This window comes from Strongylocentrotus purpuratus, unplaced genomic scaffold (assembly GCF_000002235.5).
Source record: "Strongylocentrotus purpuratus isolate Spur 01 unplaced genomic scaffold, Spur_5.0 spur5_scaffold_9, whole genome shotgun sequence".
In the NCBI taxonomy this organism is placed as follows: domain Eukaryota; kingdom Metazoa; phylum Echinodermata; class Echinoidea; order Camarodonta; family Strongylocentrotidae; genus Strongylocentrotus; species Strongylocentrotus purpuratus.
Window position 1 is genome coordinate 237,173 of NW_022145615.1, and position 25,088 is coordinate 262,260.

Below are 25,088 nucleotides of genomic sequence, written 5' to 3' on the forward strand. Positions count from 1 at the left end.
GCATACACAACTGTATCTTTCTAGAGATCTTTGTGGTAAGCTGCATAGTCCTTTGAATATTAACAGAAGAAGAATAAGAAAATCCAGCAATGGTTGGCATATAATACAAAAAAAAAAGATTATACACATTTATAATTAGCACAAGAGTGATCTGACGTTGCCCTGGAACATGTTCTTTAGACTTTGTTTTAGAAGATTTAGGACCTGGGTTGAGATTGTGTCTATAAGGTAAGGTTCATAGGGTATGGCATTAGGAAAACATCTCATTTGAGCTCTGCTCACCAGTTCACCACTTTTCCTGGAGCTACCATAATCTGATAGGAGCACTGACCACTGATAAAGGGATTACCAGTAGGGTCCATGGGGAGAGAGACAGCGGTCAATCATAGCCTAGTTACTGATAAAGGGATTACCAGCTGGTATCTGATATCCAGTCCAGATTCATAGTCTTCTCATCGCAGACCCTACACCTATATTTATAATAGGCCTGGATTCAGTGTGTCTAAAGTCTCACTTCATATTGTTTTTTTTAGCAAGTACTAGCTATTTAAGTTTCTTTTACGTATAGAAGAGAACATTGATGTGCTTGGCAATGGAAAAATGCAGAAGGAAAATATAAAGGGAGGATAAAATAGGGAAAGACGGGTGATAATAAGGAAAGATGGAAATGGAGGGAAAGAAGGAAGAGAAAATAAAGAATAGCATAAGGAAAGATGGAAACAGAAGATAAAGAAGGTTAGAAAAAAAGAAATACATGAGAAAAGATAGAGAGAATAAAACAAGGTGAAAATAGAGGAATACATAAGGAAAGATGAAAAAGATAAAATTAGGAGAAAATAAAGAATAACATAAGGAAAGATGGAAACAGAAGATAATGAAGGTTAGACATAAAGAAATACATGAGAAAAGACAGAGAGAATAAAACAAGGTGAAAATAGAGGAGTACATAAGGAAAGATGAAAATTAGAAAGACGGAGAAAATAAAGAAGGGCATAAGGAAAGATGGCTAAAGAAGATAAAATTAGGAGAAAATAAAGAAATATATAATGAAAATTAGAAAAGAGATGTTGAAAGAAGGAGAAAAATAAAGAATAATATCAGCCGAAAGGTATATAGAACAAAGGTGATAATAGTGAAAAACATGAGGAAAGATGGAAAGGAAAGATGGAAAGGAAACATTGAGAAGATAAAGAAGTTAATTGGACAAATAAACTTTAAAAAAACCACCAACCAACAAGCGTTAACTGGACCAAACTTTGATTGGTCATGCTGCTGCATAATAACCTAAAAAGGGCGACTTGAAATAATCGCACTGTCACAAGTATTTTAGTTTTTCTGCATAAATATAATCATTACCTTAAAACATAAAGGTTAGATGGCTTATGTATTGAACCAAAATCATTAATAGGCAAGCTTGCCCAGTACCTCTTTGATCAAACGACACGGCGAATTTTTATGAACACTAAAAGAAAATACACTGAAAAACGGCCGCTCAGAGTGCCGGGCGCATTCACGATACTGCATGTGGCAAGCTGTTCCGAATTGGGTGGTGGAGTAACGCCTTTAACAGAGGCTATATTTGTCGACCTTACCCGACTTTCAAATGGAGAATCTCACTTTTCGGTGAACGGGGACCGAAATACCCCACTTGCGTGTCTGGTATTACAGACCGCTTTCTTTCCCGATATCTTCGCGTACACCAAGCTTCGTGAGAATGAGCAATCTCAGAATCTGGATGAATGTGGTCCTTGTAGTGTGAGGTTCATGAGTAATTATTGTTATAAACTACGACATATAGTATGGATGATAATGTTTGTCAAGTTTATTGCGGACTATGTCATTCTCATAAAAGTATTAGATCAAGTAAAAAGGCTTCAATTAAAATAGTTAAACATGACCAGAAACCATTTCGATGTTAAGATATTTTTGACGCACTTCTCGTCATGATATTGAATTTATAACATACAACGAAACGAGGACATCATAATCATAAAGACGTTCGTTGTGCAGATATGTATTTGCTTATTAATACATACAGTGACAAATAGAATAATGCGCTATAATCATGAGCAAAAAACCAAGAGGTTTCGGAGAAAGGTAAAAAACATCCGAGCAGTCAATTAGGCAATTCTTCAACAATCTTTAGTATCAAAAAGTGAAAAGGTTTTATTGTCGTGATAAAAATGAGCTTGTCATAGAGATTTATTATACAAGTGAGCATCGAAATGTTTCTTTAACGAACTGCTATAAAATTTTGAAACCAAATACACTTGTGCTGAAATTTCACATCCTCAGTATCGAGAAGCATAATGTTCCATTATGGTTGCATCAACTATTGTAAAATAGATTAAGTCCTTCGATGTCTTGTAATGCCCTAATTACTCAGCTAATTATTATCTTTCTAAAGGCCCTCAAAAATATTTAACGGTCAAACCAACAAAATGTATGTTTTCCCGGCCTTTCCTTATAGGCCTAGGCCTACACCATTTTTCTAAACGCGTTCGAGTTTATTTCGTCTATGCGAATAAATTTGGTGGCGGAGTAACTCCTTTAACAGAGGCTATATTTGTCGACCTTACCCGACTTTCAAATGGAGAATCTCACTTTTCGGTGAACGGGGACCGAAATACCCCACTTGCGTGTCTGGTATTACAGACCGCTTTCTTTCCCGATATCTTCGCGTACACCAAGCTTCGTGAGAATGAGCAATCTCAGAATCTGGATGAATGTGGTCCTTGTAGTGTGAGGTTCATGAGTAATTATTGTTATAAACTACGACATATAGTATGGATGATAATGTTTGTCAAGTTTATTGCGGACTATGTCATTCTCATAAAAGTATTAGATCAAGTAAAAAGGCTTCAATTAAAATAGTTAAACATGACCAGAAATCATTTCGATGTTAAGATATTTTTGACGCACTTCTCGTCATGATATTGAATTTATAACATACAACGAAACGAGGACATCATAATCATAAAGACGTTCGTTGTGCAGATATGTATTTGCTTATTAATACATACAGTGACAAATAGAATAATGCGCTATAATCATGAGCAAAAAACCAAGAGGTTTCGGAGAAAGGTAAAAAACATCCGAGCAGTCAATTAGGCAATTCTTCAACAATCTTTAGTATCAAAAAGTAAAAAGGTTTAACTGTCGTGATAAAAATGAGCTTGTCATAGAGATTTATTATACAAGTGAGCATCGAAATGTTTCTTTAACGAACTGCTATAAAATTTTGAAACCAAATACACTTGTGCTGAAATTTCACATCCTCAGTATCGAGAAGCATAATGTTCCATTATGGTTGCATCAACTATTGTAAAATAGATTAAAGGTATTACAAAGTTTTGGTAAATTTTGAAAATTGGCTGGATAGTGATTCTTTACAAAATTTATATATTTGGATGCCCCTATGGATGTATTATACGCACTAAAAATTTAAGCCACTAAAACTCTTCTGCTTTCGAGAAAAATTGAATATAAACATTTACCGGTGCTCCCGGTAAATGTTGATAAATTTGAAATAGCGCCTACGGCCAGACGATGGTAGCTGCGACCATAAAAATCTCAGAATATGCAGATCTGATATATATATTCCAAACAGTAATAGCAAATCGGTCGATTTTATTCAAATCACATTGTTTTATAGCTAAATTAATATGTTGACCTTGAGAGGGCGCTATACAACATAAATAGTTTATTATTTACAATTTCATCACTTTAGACTCGATTTCAACAGCGACAACGATCAATGAATATTGTAGGATTGCATATGCTTCCAATATGTTTATTTGAACCAAATTCATTACCCCATACCAAAACTTTGTATTACCTTTAAGTCCTTCGATGTCTTGTAATGCCCTAATTACTCAGCTAATTATTATCTCTCTAAAGGCCCTCAAAAATATTTAACGGTCAAACCAACAAAATGTATGTTTTCCCGGCCTTTCCTTATAGGCCTAGGCCTACACCATTTTTCTAAACGCGTTCGAGTTTATTTCGTCTATGCGAATAAATTTGGTGGCGGAGTAACGCCTTTAACAGAGGCTATATTTGTCGACCTTACCCGACTTTCAAATGGAGAATCTCACTTTTCGGTGAACGGGGACCGAAATACCCCACTTGCGTGTCTGGTATTACAGACCGCTTTCTTTCCCGATATCTTCGCGTACACCAAGCTTCGTGAGAATGAGCAATCTCAGAATCTGGATGAATGTGGTCCTTGTAGTGTGAGGTTCATGAGTAATTATTGTTATAAACTACGACATATAGTATGGATGATAATGTTTGTCAAGTTTATTGCGGACTATGTCATTCTCATAAAAGTATTAGATCAAGTAAAAAGGCTTCAACTAAAATAGTTAAACATGACCAGAAATCATTTCGATGTTAAGATATTTTTGACGCACTTCTCGTCATGATATTGAATTTATAACATACAACGAAACGAGGACATCATAATCATAAAGACGTTCGTTGTGCAGATATGTATTTGCTTATTAATACATACAGTGACAAAAAGAATAATGCGCTATAATCATGAGCAAAAAACCAAGAGGTTTCGGAGAAAGGTAAAAAACATCCGAGCAGTCAATTAGGCAATTCTTCAACAATCTTTAGTATCAAAAAGTGAAAAGGTTTTATTGTCGTGATAAAAATGAGCTTGTCATAGAGATTTATTATACAAGTGAGCATCGAAATGTTTCTTTAACGAACTGCTATAAAATTTTGAAACTAAATACACTTGTGCTGAAATTTCATATCCTCAGTATCGAGAAGCATAATGTTCCATTATGGTTGCATCAACTATTGTAAAATAGATTAAGTCCTTCGATGTCTTGTAATGCCCTAATTACTCGGCTAATTATTATCTTTCTAAAGGCCCTCAAAAATATTTAACGGTCAAACCAACAAAATGTATGTTTTCCCGGCCTTTCCTTATAGGCCTATAGGCCTACACCATTTTTATGCCTCCGTTACGAAGTAGCCGGAGGCATTATGTTTTCGGGTTGTCCGTCCGTCCGTCCGTCCGTACGTCCGTACGTCCGTACGTCCGTCCGTCCGTCCGTACGTCCCGTTCTCGTGATCGCGTTATCTGAAGAACCGATTGATGGATTCCTGCCAAACTTTGGTCATGTATGTAACTTGCAGAGCCGATGAACTGATTAGATTTTGGGGTCACGAGGTCAAAGGTCAAAGGTCACAGGGCTCATTATGTATGCAAAAACAGCTCGTGATCGCATTATCTGAAGAACCGATTGATGGATTCCTGCCAAACTTTGGTCTTGTATGTATCTTGCAGAGCCGATGAACTGATTAGATTTTGGGGTCACAAGGTCAAAGGTCACAGGTCACAGGGCTCATTAGGTATGCAAAAAGAGCTTGTGATCGCATTATCTCAAGAACCGATCGATGGATTCCTGCCAAACTTTGGTCATGTATGTATCTTGCAGAGCCGATGAACTGAATAGATTTTGGGGTCACGAGGTCAAAGGTCAAAGGTCACAGGGCTCATTATGTATGCAAAAATAGCTTGTGATCGCATTCTCATTAGAACAGATTGATGGATTCCTGCCAAATTTCGATCATGTATGTATCTTGCAGAGCCAATGAACTGAGTAGATTCATGGGTCATGAGGTCAAAGGTCATGGGCTCATTATGTATCCAAAAATAACTTGTGAACGCATTCTCATTAGAACTGACAGATGGATTACTATTTAACTCAGGACATCTTGCAGAGCCAATGAACTGAGTAGATTTTAGGGTCATCAGGTCAAAGATCAAAGGGTCATATATGTATATGAGAAATTGCTTGTAATCACGATATTCTGAGAACCTCTTAATGGATTACAATTGAACTTGAATTTGAAAAATTTCTTCTGTTTTGGTTTGTAAAATTGCTCTATGACGGAGGCATCATTTTCGACTGCGCGCAGTCGAAGTTCCATCTAGTTCTAAACGCGTTCGAGTTTATTTCGTCTATGCGAATAAATTTGGTGGCGGAGTAACGCCTTTAACAGAGGCTATATTTGTCGACCTTACCCGACTTTCAAATGGAGAATCTCACTTTTCGGTGAACGGGGACCGAAATACCCCACTTGCGTGTCTGGTATTACAGACCGCTTTCTTTCCCGATATCTTCGCGTACACCAAGCTTCGTGAGAATGAGCAATCTCAGAATCTGGATGAATGTGGTCCTTGTAGTGTGAGGTTCATGAGTAATTATTGTTATAAACTACGACATATAGTATGGATGATAATGTTTGTCAAGTTTATTGCGGACTATGTCATCCTCATAAAAGTATTAGATCAAGTAAAAAGGCTTCAATTAAAATAGTTAAACATGACCAGAAATCATTTCGATGTTAAGATATTTTTGACGCACTTCTCGTCATGATATTGAATTTATAACATACAACGAAACGAGGACATCATAATCATAAAGACGTTCGTTGTGCAGATATGTATTTGCTTATTAATACATACAGTGACAAAAAGAATAATGCGCTATAATCATGAGCAAAAAACCAAGAGGTTTCGGAGAAAGGTAAAAAACATCCGAGCAGTCAATTAGGCAATTCTTCAACAATCTTTAGTATCAAAAAGTGAAAAGGTTTAACTGTCGTGATAAAAATGAGCTTGTCATAGAGATTTATTATACAAGTGAGCATCGAAATGTTTTTTTTAACGAACTGCTATAAAATTTTGAAACCAAATACACTTGTGCTGAAATTTCACATCCTCAGTATCGAGAAGCATAATGTTCCATTATGGTTGCATCAACTATTGTAAAATAGATTAAGTCCTTCGATGTCTTGTAATGCCCTAATTACTCAGCTAATTATTATCTTTCTAAAGGCCCTCAAAAATATTTAACGGTCAAACCAACAAAATGTATGTTTTCCCGGCCTTTCCTTATAGGCCTAGGCCTACACCATTTTTCTAAACCCGTTCGAGTTTATTTCGTCTATGCGAATAAATTTGGTGGCGGAGTAACTCCTTTAACAGAGGCTATATTTGTCGACCTTACCCGACTTTCAAATGGAGAATCTCACTTTTCGGTGAACGGGGACCGAAATACCCCACTTGCGTGTCTGGTATTACAGACCGCTTTCTTTCCCGATATCTTCGCGTACACCAAGCTTCGTGAGAATGAGCAATCTCAGAATCTGGATGAATGTGGTCCTTGTAGTGTGAGGTTCATGAGTAATTATTGTTATAAACTACGACATATAGTATGGATGATAATGTTTGTCAAGTTTATTGCGGACTATGTCATTCTCATAAAAGTATTAGATCAAGTAAAAAGGCTTCAATTAAAATAGTTAAACATGACCAGAAATCATTTCGATGTTAAGATATTTTTGACAATTTTAGACAATATCATATTTAATTGTGTCCATGTACTATATCGAACTAGACAATTATGATGAAACTTGAAAGGAACATAATTATAACCAGGAAGTTCCTGATATAACTATGCTTATAAAGTGAAGCAAGGAAGATGAAACTGGCATCTCCCATGTATACCGGTAGCTATGAGAATGGACATAATCCGAACCTATATAAGACTGCGAATAAGACTAGAACATCATGGAGGAGTTCCAAGCAGTACTTATCAAGGTTGGGCTGGCGATGTCCTGGCAAAGTTTGTTTATACTGCAGATTAGGGACTCTAACTCTCTCTTGCTCTGTGGTGAGCTTACCACCAAAATGCACCCCACTTTCGGGTCCAAAGTGGGGTGAAGTTTAAATGGACTGTTTTCGTCATGGGTAAGGACGGTGGTCGAAATTTGAGATTCAATTAATGTTGAGATTTGATTTATTTATAATTAGAGGTGGAGAATGGGTCTTATACTAGACAAAGATCTAGCTAATATAAATCTTACAGTTTGCCTAAATTCTTGCCGGGTGGTAGTGTTATAATGTCAAGAAAGGGTCAAACTCATATCTTGTCTGTGATTCAACTGTGCAATCCTAAAATAAGCTCATTTTGATTCAAGAGGCGTGTCGTTACAGATGGCTTTGCTATGGTCCAGCGATGCTGACATTGAAAACTGATGAAGAACATGGTGAGACCTCACAAAATAACAGGAAATGGCTTGTCATATGATCTTACAGTCTCATGTAAGCCTTGGGTAGATGGTAAAGCCAAGAGAAAAGGAACATATTGGCTATTCAAAGACAGATAGGCATTAACTATGTGTTGAAGGGCTTACTTCAAATCATTGGGTCATATCGCATTGGGTGGTCATATTACACAACCCTTTGTGAAAACATGCCTCTTTATTCACGAATCGTCAGCCGTAACATTTGTGAAGTAAACCCCTCTTATCTACAAATGTTCTGGTCTAATTTATCTGACACTTTGTGAAAACCCTGCGGCAAATCTATGAAGGGTCGCGTCCTAATTAAAGGTGCATCTTCACATGATCTTCCACTTTCTTCTCACAAAAGGTCGTGTAACGCGACCACCCAGCCGGACGCAATGACCCCATGATTCGAAGTAAGCAGTGTAAAAGTATATGACTTCAGTTTCAGTTTATTGTTTCATATTTCACATACTATAAAACGTTTTGCAATGATAACACAATTAATTAAATGGTTAAAATATACTTGATTCTATTAACGGTGACAAAAAACCTGAAAGTGAGTACCTCATGTCAATTTGAATGCATTTGAATGCATTGTCTTAAAAGTTTAACCTAAAAAGAAGAGTGAAATATGGAGGGGCCTATGGCAAAGGTTATGCTTGTGAGTTGTAGGCCCCAAAGTGTATTCAATTTTATGATGTCTATAGTCTTGAAAGATAGAGAGAACAAACAATGACAATCACAGTAAAAGAATTTATATTTTAAAAGGGGAATTGTTAGAGTCACTTTCATTGTAACAATGTAACCAATTTAACTGCCTTTCGGCTTCAAACAGATGACATTTTACCATCATCTGAAATCTTGGGTCAAATATCAGATACTCTGTAAAATTCTGTTGAATTGTTACTTTATCCTAATACTAATAACTACATACCTTTAAATACCTTTAAATGAGTGCAAGAGCTATTCTACGAAAATTAAGATTTGTATAAAAACAGACAAGGGATAAGTAACACAGAAAAAATAAATGAAAATGTTAAGTTAGATTATGAAAGAGCAGATATGGTTGATGTATGCATGAAATGTATGCAGAGATAGACAACTGCTTTCCTATGAAGATATTAAGATACTGGATCCCAGAATGTGGGTCATCAAAGCATCCCTAGAATTTATATTACCAGTTCCAATCCCTTTATCATAACTTTAATCAGCTATATCATTTACTTCCTGATGACAACATAGGGTTGTTTACATCTATTCATCAAATTATCAAATATATTATCATAAACAAACTCTAAAATTGTCCTTATTCCATAGAGAAGTGATTGCAATTATAATATTTACAATATCCAATTTAAACAAGTTAATATTCAAACGATTTTAGATACAATACAATTACTGGAATGATAAATGAGATGTTGGTATGGTACCAAATACCATTTACAAAGTTAATACAATTATTTAAATTATAGCTGAATATTAATGCCTATAATCACAACTTTTTCTGAATATTTAAGAAAAGAGTAGTTACATCAATTGAAGAACAAAATGTATAATCCCAGATATTCTCTTCATTGGTGAGCAAATATATTTATTCCTGTCAGTTGGATAGAAAGATGATAATGACACACTCGAAATGAGTGTCATCAAAATAGCTTTCTCCGACCCTTGAACCCTATCCAGATATGATGCATTGAACCACCTCAAAGTGGCTCAAAGAAACTGCCAAAAAAGGAAATGCCATGGGCAAAACCTGGCAAGAAGCACTATTTTTAATTTTTCATTATTTTATTTTACTTATTTGGGAGAGGTAAAAGATGGCTGTCGGCAGCAATACCCTCATGCATTTGCACTGAAAGTGTCTTCTAAGATATTTGCAGGGCACTCTACTATTTGCATCTAATTACATCGTCGATGCTGGTTTTCTAAGCGGATTACTGCATCCTTTCTGAACTGGGCTTTATAAATGCAGTTGTGCAGGTGGCTGGTCGTATATCTGTCTTACCCGATATGGCTAACCAAGTGTCGCTGTGATTAATAACCTAGCGCATGAATCGTCAAGAGTGGAAGTCATACGACAAGTGAAGGATACCTATAGAATCCGGCCCTTCCCCTATCCCTACTAAATCTCTCTGCAGATCGGATGGTGTATGTATGCATGTGTGTGAGAGTGAGTGCTTCAATCAGCCTGTGTGTATGTGTGTACACAGTGAAGACAGGTGAAAAGTACAAGTTAAAAACCACTTTAGGATATGATTAAAACAATATTTTGTAGCAAATTTCTGGGAAGATATTGAATATCAAAATGCGTAGACTCATATGAAAATATGATTATGCAGTTTTTCATCATGAGTTTGCAGGGTTAATTTGGAAACCTTAAATCACTTTAGCTAAAATTACAATTGGCTATGACTGTGGAAGAGTTTAGCATTCGGTACAGCTTTTGAATTGCCCTGGTCAGAACTAGACTATAGTACTGTCTAGCTGTGGTACCTAATCACAATCACATATGTCAATTTAAAAGTTAGTTTGTGTGTATAGGGTTTGTACCATGTTCCAAATCTTATTCTCCCATGCTCCAAAAACAGTAATTACTATTATAATTGGTTGATATCAGTATTATTTAGTATTCAGTATCAGTAAAGGGATGAACAAGTAACACCTTTCTGATCCGCAGGCAGATGTAGTCACCTAAAAGTGGTGAATTGATGAAGAGTATGAACTTCTCACATATCCCCTCTTATAGGGTGGCTGCATTCTCTCCAGTTGATCTGTTTTAGCACTATCAGGTTTTTAATAATTTAGTCTACAAGTATCTCCATTACATGTATGCTATGGACATCATATTTCAGAATATTGGATAAAATCTTGTTTTGTCTGGCTATTAGTGTTTATTATTGTACATTAATGTGAAGGAGCAATCCAACCCAATGTAATTTGAATGAAAGAAGAAAAATAAGAGAACAAGAATGGCAAAATTGGCAAACACAGAGCACATAAAATTAAAAAGTACAAGCCAGTTATTGATTTTATTTCTCAAAATATCCATAATGAACCTCATATAATTATGTCATGTTAGCCCCCCCCCCCCCCAATAGTTCAAGTTCAAGTTCAAGTTCGTTTATTTATTTCATTTCCATAAAAAACACAGCAAATGCAAATAAACATACAAGTATAAATACATACAAGGAATGGTCAGTTATTACAATAGTTTAAAATGAAATTGGAGAACATAGGAAAGGCCCATGGTGGCTTTGTATAAAAAGTTCCCCGAATATTATAATTTATATTATTTATATTATTGAGCATATATGAGTTCGAGATATCACAAAATATAGCGATAAACACAAAATACAGCAATAAATACAATATAAAGACAAAAAACTACAAACATATGTATGAAATAATCTAAAATTGGAGGCGGGGGGGGGGGGGCAAAAAGGTTTGGAAGGTAAATTTAACGGTACTCAGAATAAAAGGTCTGTTTCATTTTTGTTTTAAATATTGAACTGTTTTTATAAAAGCGGAGGACTTGAGGAAGAGTGTTCCATATGTTTGGCAAAGTATTTCTTACTGATTTTTTAGAAAATGAACTTTTTACTTTCCATAAATGAAACGTGTTACAAAGCCGAGTATTGTGAGTATGAATTTGGTTATTGATCGAAAATATGGAGGATATTCTTTTTGGAAGTATATTTTGAAAAAAATAAAAACCAATTAGTGCAATATGGTATTTGAACAAATCAAAAACATTTAGGGTTTTTAAACGAAGAAATAACGGAGCAGAGTGGGCATAATAATCACTACCTGTACAAATACGTAGAGCCTTCTTTTGTAATTTGAAGAGGGTATTAATTTTTCCATGACACGAATTTCCCCAAATACTTATACAATATGTAAGATAAGGTAATATAAGTGAGTTGTACAAAGTGCATAAAATGGGAAATGGTACATGAAATTTTAATTTATATAAAACACCAATAGATTTTGATACCTTGCTTATAACATTATCGATGTGGGAATCCCAACGAAGGTTGTTATCTACGAATACTCCAAGGAAATTTACAACATTTAATTTTGATATAGATGTAGTATCAATATTTAAAGTTACCTTATCTAGTACATTGGAAACATTTTTACTCTTATTGTGAAATATACAAAAGTTTGTTTTAGAAAGATTTACTATCAATTTATTAGCTTTGAACCAAGTCAATTATCATTCCCTGTAGCTTTGTATATACTAACAGAGTTTATTAGAACTATCCAAATCTAGAGCATATTGTATTGTATTTAATCAAAGTCAAACCAGTTTCTATCTCTTCCTGTGAGTTGGTAATTTAGATATTGAAGTAGCTAGGATGATTAATTAAGGCAGTTGATGAAACATGTTCAATGAAGAGATGGAAGGAAACACTTTGTCTTGGCTTTGATGGTTATTGTGAGTGCCAAAAGTAATCAGCATCATACAGATAAAGCATGGGCGTACAGATTCCTTGGCATTTATAATCAAGGGGGCTGACAATATCATACAGCAAACAAGGAAGAAGTGGCCTTTAGAAACAGACAACTCATTCAGTTTAATACTCATACTCTGCACCATTAAGATATTGCCAGTTTATTGCATAATACAAGTAAAGTATAGTTATATATGTTGGAGCTTTTACATCAGGTGATATAGACAGCTGAAGATGTAAATCTATATTTTTTAATATTCAATTATATTTAAAAAACTAAAATGTTATGCGTTGTATATATCCAGTGATTGTATAACAAATAAAAAATCATCCACTAAGTATTCACTTAGTGGGTCCTTGTTCCTCCTTAGAATCACAATTCACATCCACTTCAAAACCACTGAGCAATCTTATTCCTAAAGTAAATTTAAAATCATGCAGAACCACTTCAGGTTCTTATTCCTACTTTTAATTGAACATCATAACAATTTCAATCCGCTTAATGGTTCCTTATTTCTACTTGTATACATATATCACAGCCCCTTCTAATTCACTTAAAGGGTCCTACTTCAGATTGACCAGGCATCAGAGCCAGTTTAAGTTCACTTTGGGGTCATTCAATTCCTGCTTTGAACTTTAGTCTTGAGTAGCCGAGTGACAAGAAGACCGATGGCGTATGATAATGATTGGTTCACAGGGACACAAATTGTCATGGCAACCGCACACAGAACACGGTGTAATAATTCACCTCTTGCCTGGCCGGGTCCTGATGACTGCCAGCCAGCCAGCCAGCCAGCCAGCCAGCCAGCAGTAGAGCTGTGTTTGCTCAGACTCCGGCTGATGTTTGCCAATGATCTACTTTAGCTGGGAACATGCGCTCCATCCAAAACTCCTGTTTAAAAGCATTTTGTAGTATGTAGACTCACAGGGAATTAGAGTTCACATGCAATTACAATACCATATTTTAATTTGGTGAGGCAGTTTGTGCACTAGTATACTAGGAGTGGAGCTGCAAAGACAGTAGGCCTTGAGACATATGTCAACCAGCCTTTTTAATTAATGCAACAGACTTGAACTTGGTATCTCCACTATTAAGAGATACTGAAAGGTTTTAGTGTTGCACATGTAGTTATCAATACGTCTGGACCCAGGATTAACCTGTTGTGCCTGTGATATCTACGCTTGCTTTTTTTCAACTTAGGTCCAAAGCATGACTGGGTTAAGTTGATCACATTTGGGGACCAATTATCACTGTTTCTGTATCATTTTAAAGCTCAAACAATTATCTTTCTAGTCTTACTAAGTTATATATGAAAACATATAATTTAACTGAAACAAAATCATGTCTAAAGAATTATTTCCAAAACATACCAGCTCGTAGCGGGCCAACCATATGGCAGGGAGCAGGTGCATGATGCATGAAACAGTGACCAATCAGAATGCAAGCTGGTATGGCTATTCTGACATACTGTTATTTCACTTGAATATCATTTATAATTCAAATGAGACTTTGTTAAAGTCTGGGCTGAAAAGAAAATAATCACCTGTATTATAGAGGGAAAGAGAATAAGAGCGGGAAGAAAATATGAAGCATTACCAGAATACAAAGACTCCAATGATGAGGTCTTTTGAGCCTATTTTTCATATTATTTAGAAATTGACCATGATGACACACATCTCATACTATATCTATCTTGTATTTTGGTGTAGGTGCCCAGGTACATTATCTCACTACATGAGCTGCTAGCACACACACCTCATGACCATGTGGAGAGGAAGAGCTTGGAGTATGCCAAACTTAAACTGGAAGAGTTATCTAGGGTAAGAAAACACTCCTAAACCTCACTTTGTTGTTGTGGAAACCAGTTTGTTTCATGAATAAATGTCCAAATTAGAAGAGTATAACTTTTTTTCTGTCTCTTAAATGTTATGCTTACAGATCATTAAAAATATATATTTTGAGGTCTTTTGTAAGTATATGTGTTATTAGTAGCAAATGGGGCATCATTGTAGAATCATAAGACTTATGCTGTATCTATTCTCCTGTTTGGTTGCCTAGGTAATGCATGATGAGGTATCTGAGACAGAGAGCATCCGACGGAACCTGTCGATTGAGAGGATGATAGTAGAAGGATGTGATCTTCTTCTTGATGTCCAGCAGATGTTTGTTAGACAAGGTGATACAGCATTTCAAAAGGAGTGAAATATTAAACTTGTTATGATTCCTCTTCTACATACATATATGTATATGTTCATATGTTTATCTTTCTTTAATCAGAAATGATGAAGACAAAATTGACAATTGCTGTTATCTATCAATATATGAGAAACTTGAAACACTTATTTAAATGCTTATGACTTTGGTATTTTATCCTTTCCTCAACTTCCCATTTCATCTGATGAGTGCCATAAAATCATTTTCTCACAAAGCAGATGATTTGCATTTGTGCACTTTTACCACTTTTAGTCATTTGACATGCCCTTTCATATCAGTCAGCTATTATAAACAAGTTTCTTACCAGGGTCATGGTTACTTTCCATTTATTATGAGTTTATCGATTTATACTGCTGAGTCTGAAGGCCATTGTCTTTTAACCCAGAGCTAACACTTAGGCACTCAGCAGACAGTAAATATGCCAGATCAATATTTTTATTCTTTCTGTTGATAGAGCGACAATGAAAAGCATGAAAGGAAATTAGTTTGTAAACTAAAGTCAGCATTGATACACCAAATTCTAAAGGTAGTAGGATTGATGAGTATTTTTATGCATGCAGGTAACTTAATCCAGGTAACCCATGAGAGATCAAGACAGAGTAGAAGCAGATTGGGGTCCCTAGGAGGCAAGGTGGAGAGTCGGAAAGAGGGTGTCAGGCAGTGTTTCCTCTTCACTAAACATCTACTTATTACCTCTAGGACATCAGGTGGAAAGCTACATCTGGCCAAGGTGGGTACAAACATGTAACCCTGGGGTAAACCACAAACCAGTCATAACCCCTTTACATGGTTTGTCCATCTATACTGCCTCAAAAGGGTCTTTTTTAAAACAAAATGTGACTGTATTTGGTCTGGTATTTGGCCAGTACAAACAAAAGTAATCACTCCCATGAAAATAAGAATGATTTGTTAAAAATTGGTTTATAAATCTATTGTATTCATTGTATATTTACTTTAATCATGAATATTTAAGGAGATTGACAGGTATGAAAGACAATAATGGAACTAACTGTTGTCAAAAAAGTATTTTTATATTTTTTAATGCAAATTAATTCTCTTTTATTTTATTTGATGTGTTAAGGTTGGAGGCAAGATTCCTCTGATTGATTCAACTATTGTTGAAGACTTTGATCCCTTTGATGATGATGGTGAGTATGGATAAAACTCAATATGAAATACTATATTTTGAGGTGTAAATATATGCAAATATGTATGTTAACATTAAATGAATGTCAGTTATGAAATAATGTAATGTGCAAAGATGTAACAAGTAAACCTTATTCAGCTTGCATTAATCTCTGTAAACGCTCCTGCCTATAGATGCAGTACACAGTGTGGTCAAATTAAATTCCTATTTTTTCAGTCCAGTTTGAATCATGATGCAGATCCATAGAATTCCTGTTTTGTCAAAGAAATAATTATTAATGCTAAATATATTACTCATTGCGGATATAGTATCGAAAATAATATTGCTAGTGACATTCGCTCGTCTCGCAATGTATGGGGAACAAGGGATCAAAAGATCACAACGTTTGTCAGGTGTTAAAATATATCAAACAATTTCAAATTTGTACATGAACAAATATAAGATATGAGTGAGATGGCTTTGATGTGACGTTTGTTTTTATCGTGTAGGTGTACCATCACCCTCTAATCAGAGTAGTGATCATGATAACCTAGACTTCAAGCTCATAGTTGACTCAAAGAGTGGACCACCCCTCGTCATCACATTGGTAGCATCTACACCACAGGAGAAAGCTGCTTGGACTAGTGATATCAGTCAGGTGATAACTTAAGCCTCTTTCCCATATTATGTATCACTCTCTATCACTTAGGGAATATTTTTTTGTTTCTCTGTATAAACTCTTTATTTCAGTATGGATTGCAACCCTGGATTATAACATTATTTTACCAGTATGATGTAGATGTACATAAAGACTCCAAGTGTAACAAAGGTCATGTCAGTCCACCGTTATTTTCATTAGCCAGCTAAAGCAGGTAGAGATTGTGATTTATAATTCAGACCTTTTTGGTTCCTTTGATACAGTGCATTGACAACTTACATTACAATGGTCTGCTCGACAGCTCATTAGAGGATAGTGGATCTTCAGTTCATCTCCCTCAGTGTATCAAGTAAGTCCTGACATAGCAACACAACATCATTCTAAATTATATTTACCTTAAAATTAATCTCTAGATCTGTTCTATATTCAACAAAGTTTTATTTGGACAAATGACTGTCATGGAGACAAACTAATTCTCGGTACTCAATTCAGTATATATTTATCCGAATACAGAGAAAATTAAAGGGGATTTGGGGGTAACAATCTCCTGTTAAGATCAAGATTAAAATCTAGATTGTTAAATATTATGTATATAGAAGCTCAATTTTTTTAGATACATATACATGTATAATCTGGGTCTCATGTTTTCCATCCGTTCTAATTCTTAAGAATATTTTTTCTAAATGATTTATCAACAAGCAGAACTTCATAACAATGTCTAATAATTGTAACATTTATAGCATTATCCAGGCAGTGACATTATATGTAGATTTCTATTTTCCCCCTTCTTTGTCTTCAATGGATGTTAGGCTTCAGCAAAATAAATTGTTTTTCTTTGAAAGGAGAATCTGAGTAAAGATTAATTTGTAATAAATGTGCTGATTATGATTTCAGAATGATGTATTTACAATATCTTAATGGTTTGAATTATTTTTGGCCTTTTTTCTGCTACCTGACATGGCAGTATGTGGAAAGTATGTTCAAGCATGGTTAGCTGTTTATGCGCTACACCATATAGGTATTCCAACTCCCAGCTATTAAAATCATACTATTCTTTATATGGTGTATATGTAGGGGATGTAGTAGCTCTTTCGGTTGTAGATAAAGGCTTCTTTTCACTAAAGGTTTTGGTTTTAGGTGTTTGGTGGTTTCTTTCATTTATTCAAGCTTCTAAGGGAATATTTTAAAGTAAAGAAATAAGTTGGCCTATGTATATGAAACAGCAAAGATGGAAACAATTACTTCAGAACATAAGAACTATATTATATATCAAATATCATATAATTCTTACCTCTATGGTCAATACTACTAATCTTTTTATAATGTATCAGGAGTTTATTTCTTTGGATGGTCAAGAAATGCTCATTTTTACTTTGTATTTTAGTTAAAGATATTAAGTGATCATTTAATTTCAAGAAATGAATTAAATAATAGTAATGCAAGGAATAGTTAAGAACATTCAAAATAATTGTGATTTTAATTGATATACACATCATTACAATAATTTTGAAGAGAGAGATAATACTAGTTAACATAGTGACTTACTTGTTTATTTTAATCTGCCTTGATCAAGATTACAATTGAAAGGAATATATTACAAGATTATATTTTATTGTAATTCCAATGTTCTATTTCTTATAGAAAGCAAACTAAATTGCATGCATGCTGTAGTATTTTTTGTGGAATTAATTCTTTCTCTTTTTGGGTGACTAGTAAATAGGCTGTATTTATTACTTTTCTCCAGGGGTATTATCTGTATTAGTAGCATTTATAGGGAGCTATTGCATGTAATTTATATGTATATACAATACATGTGTATAGTATTCTATAAAAAAAAAATGTGTACAGGTTTATTTGTATACTGGCATGATTAAAATTACATATATCTTTTATATCTTTTATGAAGAAAAATAGAAATATATTTATGTATAATAACGTAATAATCATATCACTAACCAGTAGAGTATAAAGAGAGGAAAGGAATTTATTGCTGATCTCTGAAATAGGTTTTTAATCATGTCAGTAAAGTAATATATTTTTATCTTTATTATGTGTGCATATTATATTCACTACCTCTGTATAACATTTAGCATTTTGATGTATACATTTAACATGTGATTATCACCGCAAAACCTGCATGGAGTGACTTATATCAATCAATATTTAGATGGATATGAAAATTAAATTAATAACAGAAATAAAAATTGAAGGATTGTCTATATTTTGCCAATAAATAGAACAAAATTGAGAAGTTGCAATGTTACAATCTTTCCCAATCTTTACACATTTCAAGTTTACAGGAAAAAGAATTGTAGTAAAACGTGTTGTATGAATAGAAGCTGGTGATTTCCTTGATTAAAGTATACCTGCATGTTAAAATAATGATTCTTAAAGTCTATATTTAAAAATACAGAGAAGAGGAAGAGTTAGAGGGAAAAAGGGAATTAATATTTGTTACTGTGATCCTCAGCTAGTTTCTCCTTGCATAATTGATTAAACATAGAAGAATGTTTTTTAATAGAAAATAGTTGAGAATGACAAGAACAATCAGTTAGAAAATGTCATAAGTGTAAAATAAATTTGTATTTGTCTAGCAGCATACAGTCTAAGGGAATAATTATTGTAAAAATAATTGTAAAAGTACATGAATATACTAATTTAGAGGAAAGTATATGACCATATGCAGGCATTGCTTAATGACCACCATGTCTGTTTAATAACTGTTGGGATCTTATCTTCTTTTGATAGATCGGACACTCGTCTCTTCAAGGATGACCATGACATTCGGTTCAGTAAGATTCTCAACTCCTGCAAGGTACCTCAGATCCGTTATGCCAGCCTAGAGAGACTTCTGGAGCGGTTGACAGACCTTCGCTTCCTCAGTATAGACTTTCTCAATACCTTCTTACTAACATTCAGGGTATTCACAGACTGGGAGACCATAGTCTCTACACTGGAGAGGGTCTACAGGAATCCAGATACAGTGGAGGGTCAGTTGAAGTAAGTGGGCAACATGAGAGGGAATCTAATTTGTTTACACTTTAAAATTCTTCCAGAACATTATTGAAATATAAGATAGAATTAACTACTGTCGAGTTAAGCTTTTCCATTTGAGGTTTAATTCATAAAATGTGCATAAATATTGTACTTTAAAAAAAAAATACATTCTTTCTTCTCCGTCTCCCATTTTCAATGTAGTGTACATCCACATCCTCCTCCATCCCCTAGTCACCATGGTGACCCACATCACTCCCATGGTAATCAGTATGAGAACAGCCCTCCTCCGGCTAGTCCTTCCAGAGGATTCATCAATCGTCGACCCAGTACCAGCAACCACCCTGGAGCAGGAGCTAACATCAAGGTGACAATGACCAAACCATATCATGAGGAGATGGAGACTGATGGAGGAAGTAGTGGTGGTAGTGGAGGGAGAGTCTTTGAGGCTAATACAACTCTCAGAGCACATCCATTCAGGAGAAGCTTCAAGAAAGGTATCTCATTGTGTAACACCCTGTTATAGAAGTGTATAGGCTTTCACTGTTTATGTACTCAAGTAGATAAATTGATTACGGTACTTAAAAATTGCACTTAGATGCATTGCTTTACTAAATCAATTTCATTTCTTATTTCCTATAGAAATTAAGGCAATGTTTGCATCTGTATTTGTTTGACCACTCCTTGGGGCAGCTGGTCATTTTGTAGTTTGACCACTCCTTGGGGCAGCTGGTCATTTTGTAGTTTGACCACTCCTTGGGGCAGCTGGTCATTTTGTAGTTTGACCACTCCTTGGGGCAGCTGGTCATTTTGTAGTTTGACCACTCCTTGGGGCAGCTGGTCATTTTGTAGTTTGACCACTCCTTGGGGCAGCTGGTCATTGGGTAGTTTGACCACTCCTTGGGGCAGCTGGTCATTTTGTAGTTTGACCACTCCTTGGGGCAGCTGGTCATTGTGTAGTTTGACCACTCCTTGGGGCAGCTGGTCATTTTGTAGTTTGACCACTCCTTGGGGCAGCTGGTCATTGTGTAGTTTGACCACTCCTTGGGGCAGCTGGTCATTGTGTAGTTTGACCACTCCTTGGGGCAGCTGGTCATTTTGTAGTTTGACCACTCCTTGGGGCAGCTGGTCATTGTGTAGTTTGACCACTCCTTGGGGCAGCTGGTCATTATGTAGTTTGACCACTCCTTGGGGCAGCTGATCATTTTGTAGTTTGACCACTCCTTGAGGCAGCTGGTCATTGTGTAGTTTGACCACTCCTTGGGGCAGCTGGTCATTTTGTAGTTTGACCACTCCTTGGGGCAGCTGGTCATTTTGAAACTCAAGACCAACTCGACATCTACTGCTGATAACACCTTTAAAAAGACATTTAAAGGGAAACAACACTTTACTGAATCTTGCGCGAGTATAACCATATAATCTAAAATCGCGTATTAATCAAGTTTGAGGAAAAGCTGACAAACAGAAGAAAATCATTAATTTTCAATTTAAAATCACATATGATATCAGAATCTCCTGTATCGTAATGCAGTTTTTATGTGACGTTTCCTGAAGAATAATCCCTTTTTCTATTGTTAGCATACATACAAGAGTGTGTGATTAACTGATTAAAGATTGAATACTTCTCTAAATTAGTCATCTTTTAAATTAAATGAGTTACTTTTTATGTGCACAATAATCTTTTCAATTCTTCACTCTTTCTCCCAGTGGCTGATGACACTCAAAGCAAGACGGATAGTTCAGTGGTAATGAGCATAGCAGATCCTCATGTCTCTCCTCCGGACTCTCCGCCTTATTTTCATACCCTTACACCTCCTGCTAGCCCTAATCAGCTAGAGACCCTTCGTCTACATCCTAAGAGAATGCTATCTATGAGTCATTCAGCTCCAAACATTGCTGCTCTAGTCAAGGCAGCTAAACCAGGTAAAAATCAACACTTTATGACTTTCACTCACATCAACATTGGTTGAAGCAAATAGATGCACATTGAGTTATAGGGTGTATGCATTTATTGAAGAAAAGACGCTTAAGTGACTATATTTGGCATTATACTATGAAACTAAAACTTTTTCTCTTTTCTTATCTGTAGCCCTACGCACACTAACATGGCCTTTTTTGTACAGGCAATATTTGTGATATGTCAGCTTTTCTTGTTATTCTTCTGAAAGACAAAATTGCTCTAATAGCAAGCAATATTAAGTGATGTTTGTCTCTATCTCAATAGCAAGCAATATTGAGTGATGTTTGTCTCTATCTCAATAGCAAGCAATATTGAGTGATGTTTGTCTCTATCTCAATAGCAAGAAATATTGAGTGATGTTTGTCTCTATCTCACAACTGAGAGCTGGTGATGTGATATATGAATCTCCTTCCACTTGGAGAGTGTTGTTGCCTCACAGTATATTAACAGTTTGTCAAGACTATGCTTTAAATGAGGGTAAATATTCACTTCTCAATGATTAACACCTATAACCCAAAACAACAACAACAAAATATTGATAATAACCTTACTGGCTCTTCCTTTGGGGATGTTGAACATAATTTCTTAGAGCGAACCATGTCACTTCCAAGGGCAAGACAAACAAATATTCTATTTAGCTCAGACACTATTTTGATATCCCCTACAAGGCCAGCCAAACTTATCTGTATCCTCAATGTTAACTCCAGTCAAAATTTGTATTCTCCAAAGTGATTTCATCTATTCTGAAGCAAGACAAGTTTTTGACCCTCACATACTCTGAAAGTAAGAGATTAACTTTATAACAAAATACAAGGACTTGGTGTTCTGCAAAATCCATGAGATTATTGAGTGGAGTGTAATGCAACATAACAATTTTGATAAGCATGATGTGCATTCTAAACTTTAACAACATGAATTGATGAAGGTATGCATGAATTCTAAATTTGAATAATGAGGATGTTCTGTGCCATTGGACACTTTGATATGTTACTTGATTAGGTCCATAGCTTTTCCTTGGTGATATAAACTTTTAAAAAAGTAGAAATATCTTGCAAGTGCGTCTAAATTGTTATTAGAATCAAAATGATGTCACTGTTTTTTTTTTATAGATATTAGTAAAAGAACAGTTTGCACCACATATGGATTTTATGTCATGATTGCTAACCTTACCAACACTATTTTTTCACTTTAGGATTAAATACAGCTTTTTTATTCACACTAACACATTTATCTAACACTTTACTTCCAATCACCCAGTGGTAACACAGCACCAGATATTTAGTATGATATGGCCAAGTGAACTGAGCTTAATAGTAGAAGCAAAACATGAATGTTAAATGAATGTTAGATGATTGCAGTGATACAAGTACCCACCCACAGCTAGTCCTCTTTATTTTACCTTCACCTTTTCTACTTAGATCCCATCCCCATTCCTCCAACATCACCCCACCGATCACCTGCTGGCAATAACTTCTTCCAGTTTAGCAGTTCTCCCCCTAACACCACTGTCTCAGCCGGTGTAGTGGTCACCTCCTCCCGTATGTCTACCCGCAGGTCAAGCTGCTCTTCCGCTGCAGTGGCGTTTGCCGCTGCAACGGCCGGCGCCACCAATGCAAAGGAATTTGGTGGGCCCAACAACATGCTGAGTCGGAAGAGGGCAAAGAAAAGCTACGGACGTAAGCTGGGAATATTTCTTTACGATATGGAATTTACATTTGATGAAACAAGGTCAAACAGTTAAGTTTTGATATCTAAATGTAACCCAACATCTTGGTGGCTAGCTAGAATGTCTTCATTCCCTACTAACCTGCTGCATTACATGGAGTGTGTAAAGTATCTAACACTTATTCTTTTATTCATCATCCATTGTCCTAGTTGATTTCAGTTGAATTGTATTGCTTATTTAGAAAAAGTGTGCATTCAATGTGAATGTGATTTAGGGAACAAAGTAATATTTCAAATTTGGAATGATTCCCTGAAGAAATGATAAAAAAAAAAATCATCTTTTTATTTCTGTAATGTATTTTACCATCTGTTTGTCCCCTTCCGTGTTCATTTGTCCACCTGTAGACTGATCCTGCATAGCTAAGAATTAGTTCCAATCCCTGGACTATTTGTTTCTTTAGTTAACCTCCTTGCCCCCCTTGTAGAGAATTCATAACAAGTGGTTGTCATCTGTGGTAAATGCATAGATTAGCAATAGAGTAATACTAATGAATTCACTGTTCACCAATGTTATTCAAATGATCAGCCATCCTGTTTTAAAGAAAAGTTAATGCACTGATCATTACTGGCGAATGATGTGTATCACTTGACAGCACATGATACACACACACACACACAATAGCGTAACATAACCCCTTGCATTGTGCATTAAATTTTGTAATTAACCTTCAAATACTGAATGTTCTCATTACCATGGGCTCTGTACAAGAACCAAGAGTCATTGCAGGCAACGGATTAATATATTGAGGCTATGGCTTTTATGAGTTCATTATGTTTAACTAAATTAAGTTTTATGTTTCTACGGCCAAGTGTGGTTAAAGGTACAGACCAGTATTGGAAACGCCCCAATTTCAAAAAATGAAATTGAAGCTCTTATTACCAATCATGTGAAAGAATATATTTTGACTAATACATGATGATAAAATTTTTGCCGGGGAACTGCCTACTTATTGATATATTTGGTAAATTAGTTTATCTATTGGCATGTGAGAGATAAACGCACATGTCGTGCACGTGTGCGTAGTCCCATATACATCTTTCTGTGTACAGTGCTTGTAACTTCAGATTCAGATTCAGATTTTATTTCCGTTTCAAAACAAACAAAATATAAACAGACATAATATAATACAGTCAAATATAATATAAACAAAGTAAATTCAGTATTATGTAGAACAAAATTTAGTTGATAAGAAATATTGGGAAAAAACAGTACTGAACAATAGAAAAAAAATGACCTTGATGAAGTAATTCCAAGACTGAGCCAAATTTCTTATCATTTTGATGATTTCAGAACCTTGCAGTACACACCAATACCAATCAACCATTTCTGATCGATTCCACATCGTTTCTTTCACAATGCAATCGCATGACCCTAACTGGTCTTTATCTTTAACCATTATTCCAATAATAGCAACAGAATAATTTGTTGGTATACTAAACATATGTAAAAGTAACATAAAAAAATGATCATTCATTGACAGGTAGTTCAAGAAAAGACAGGTCCCTTTCAAATTTTGTTTCAATGAGGAATTCTAATCAAGATAATAACAAAAAAAAATCAATATGAGTTTTTAGAGATAAATGGTCACTGATTCAGCTTAGACAGTGGTCACATTATATACACCATGCATGGTTTTTATCATAATATTTGTTAAATCCCTCTTTATTGTCAGGTGGTAAGCTTCAGAGTTGCTTGAGTAAAGAAGTCATCAGTTCAGCTGCTACCGTCAGAGTTATCAATGTCATCAGACATTGGGTCTCTAAGTTCTCTAAGGTATGTATCATAGAGAAACTACTGGTATATAATGCATTTCTCTAGATATTGATCTGAACTTCATGGTATTAGTCCTCGTTTA

At 35.3% G+C, this 25,088-nt stretch overlaps 1 protein-coding gene across 2 annotated transcripts in view; it reads left to right on the forward strand.

Annotated features, from left to right (window-relative positions):
• The window catches only part of LOC574811 (ras-specific guanine nucleotide-releasing factor 2), a 77,499-nt gene that overhangs the window by 41,988 nt on the left and 10,423 nt on the right, over positions 1 to 25,088 (forward strand). Inside the window, exons 9-19 of one of the 2 annotated variants that reach the window (XM_011681667.2) lie at positions 14,265 to 14,375; positions 14,614 to 14,731; positions 15,330 to 15,499; positions 15,851 to 15,917; positions 16,405 to 16,553; positions 16,817 to 16,902; positions 19,302 to 19,553; positions 19,752 to 20,044; positions 21,255 to 21,470; positions 22,926 to 23,243; positions 24,906 to 25,006. In XM_011681667.2, the coding sequence (XP_011679969.2) occupies positions 14,265 to 14,375; positions 14,614 to 14,731; positions 15,330 to 15,499; positions 15,851 to 15,917; positions 16,405 to 16,553; positions 16,817 to 16,902; positions 19,302 to 19,553; positions 19,752 to 20,044; positions 21,255 to 21,470; positions 22,926 to 23,243; positions 24,906 to 25,006 (1,881 nt within the window). The remainder of the gene's footprint in view (positions 1 to 14,264; positions 14,376 to 14,613; positions 14,732 to 15,329; positions 15,500 to 15,850; positions 15,918 to 16,404; positions 16,554 to 16,816; positions 16,903 to 19,301; positions 19,554 to 19,751; positions 20,045 to 21,254; positions 21,471 to 22,925; positions 23,244 to 24,905; positions 25,007 to 25,088) is intronic. The other variant, XM_030976575.1, reaches the window with a different exon arrangement.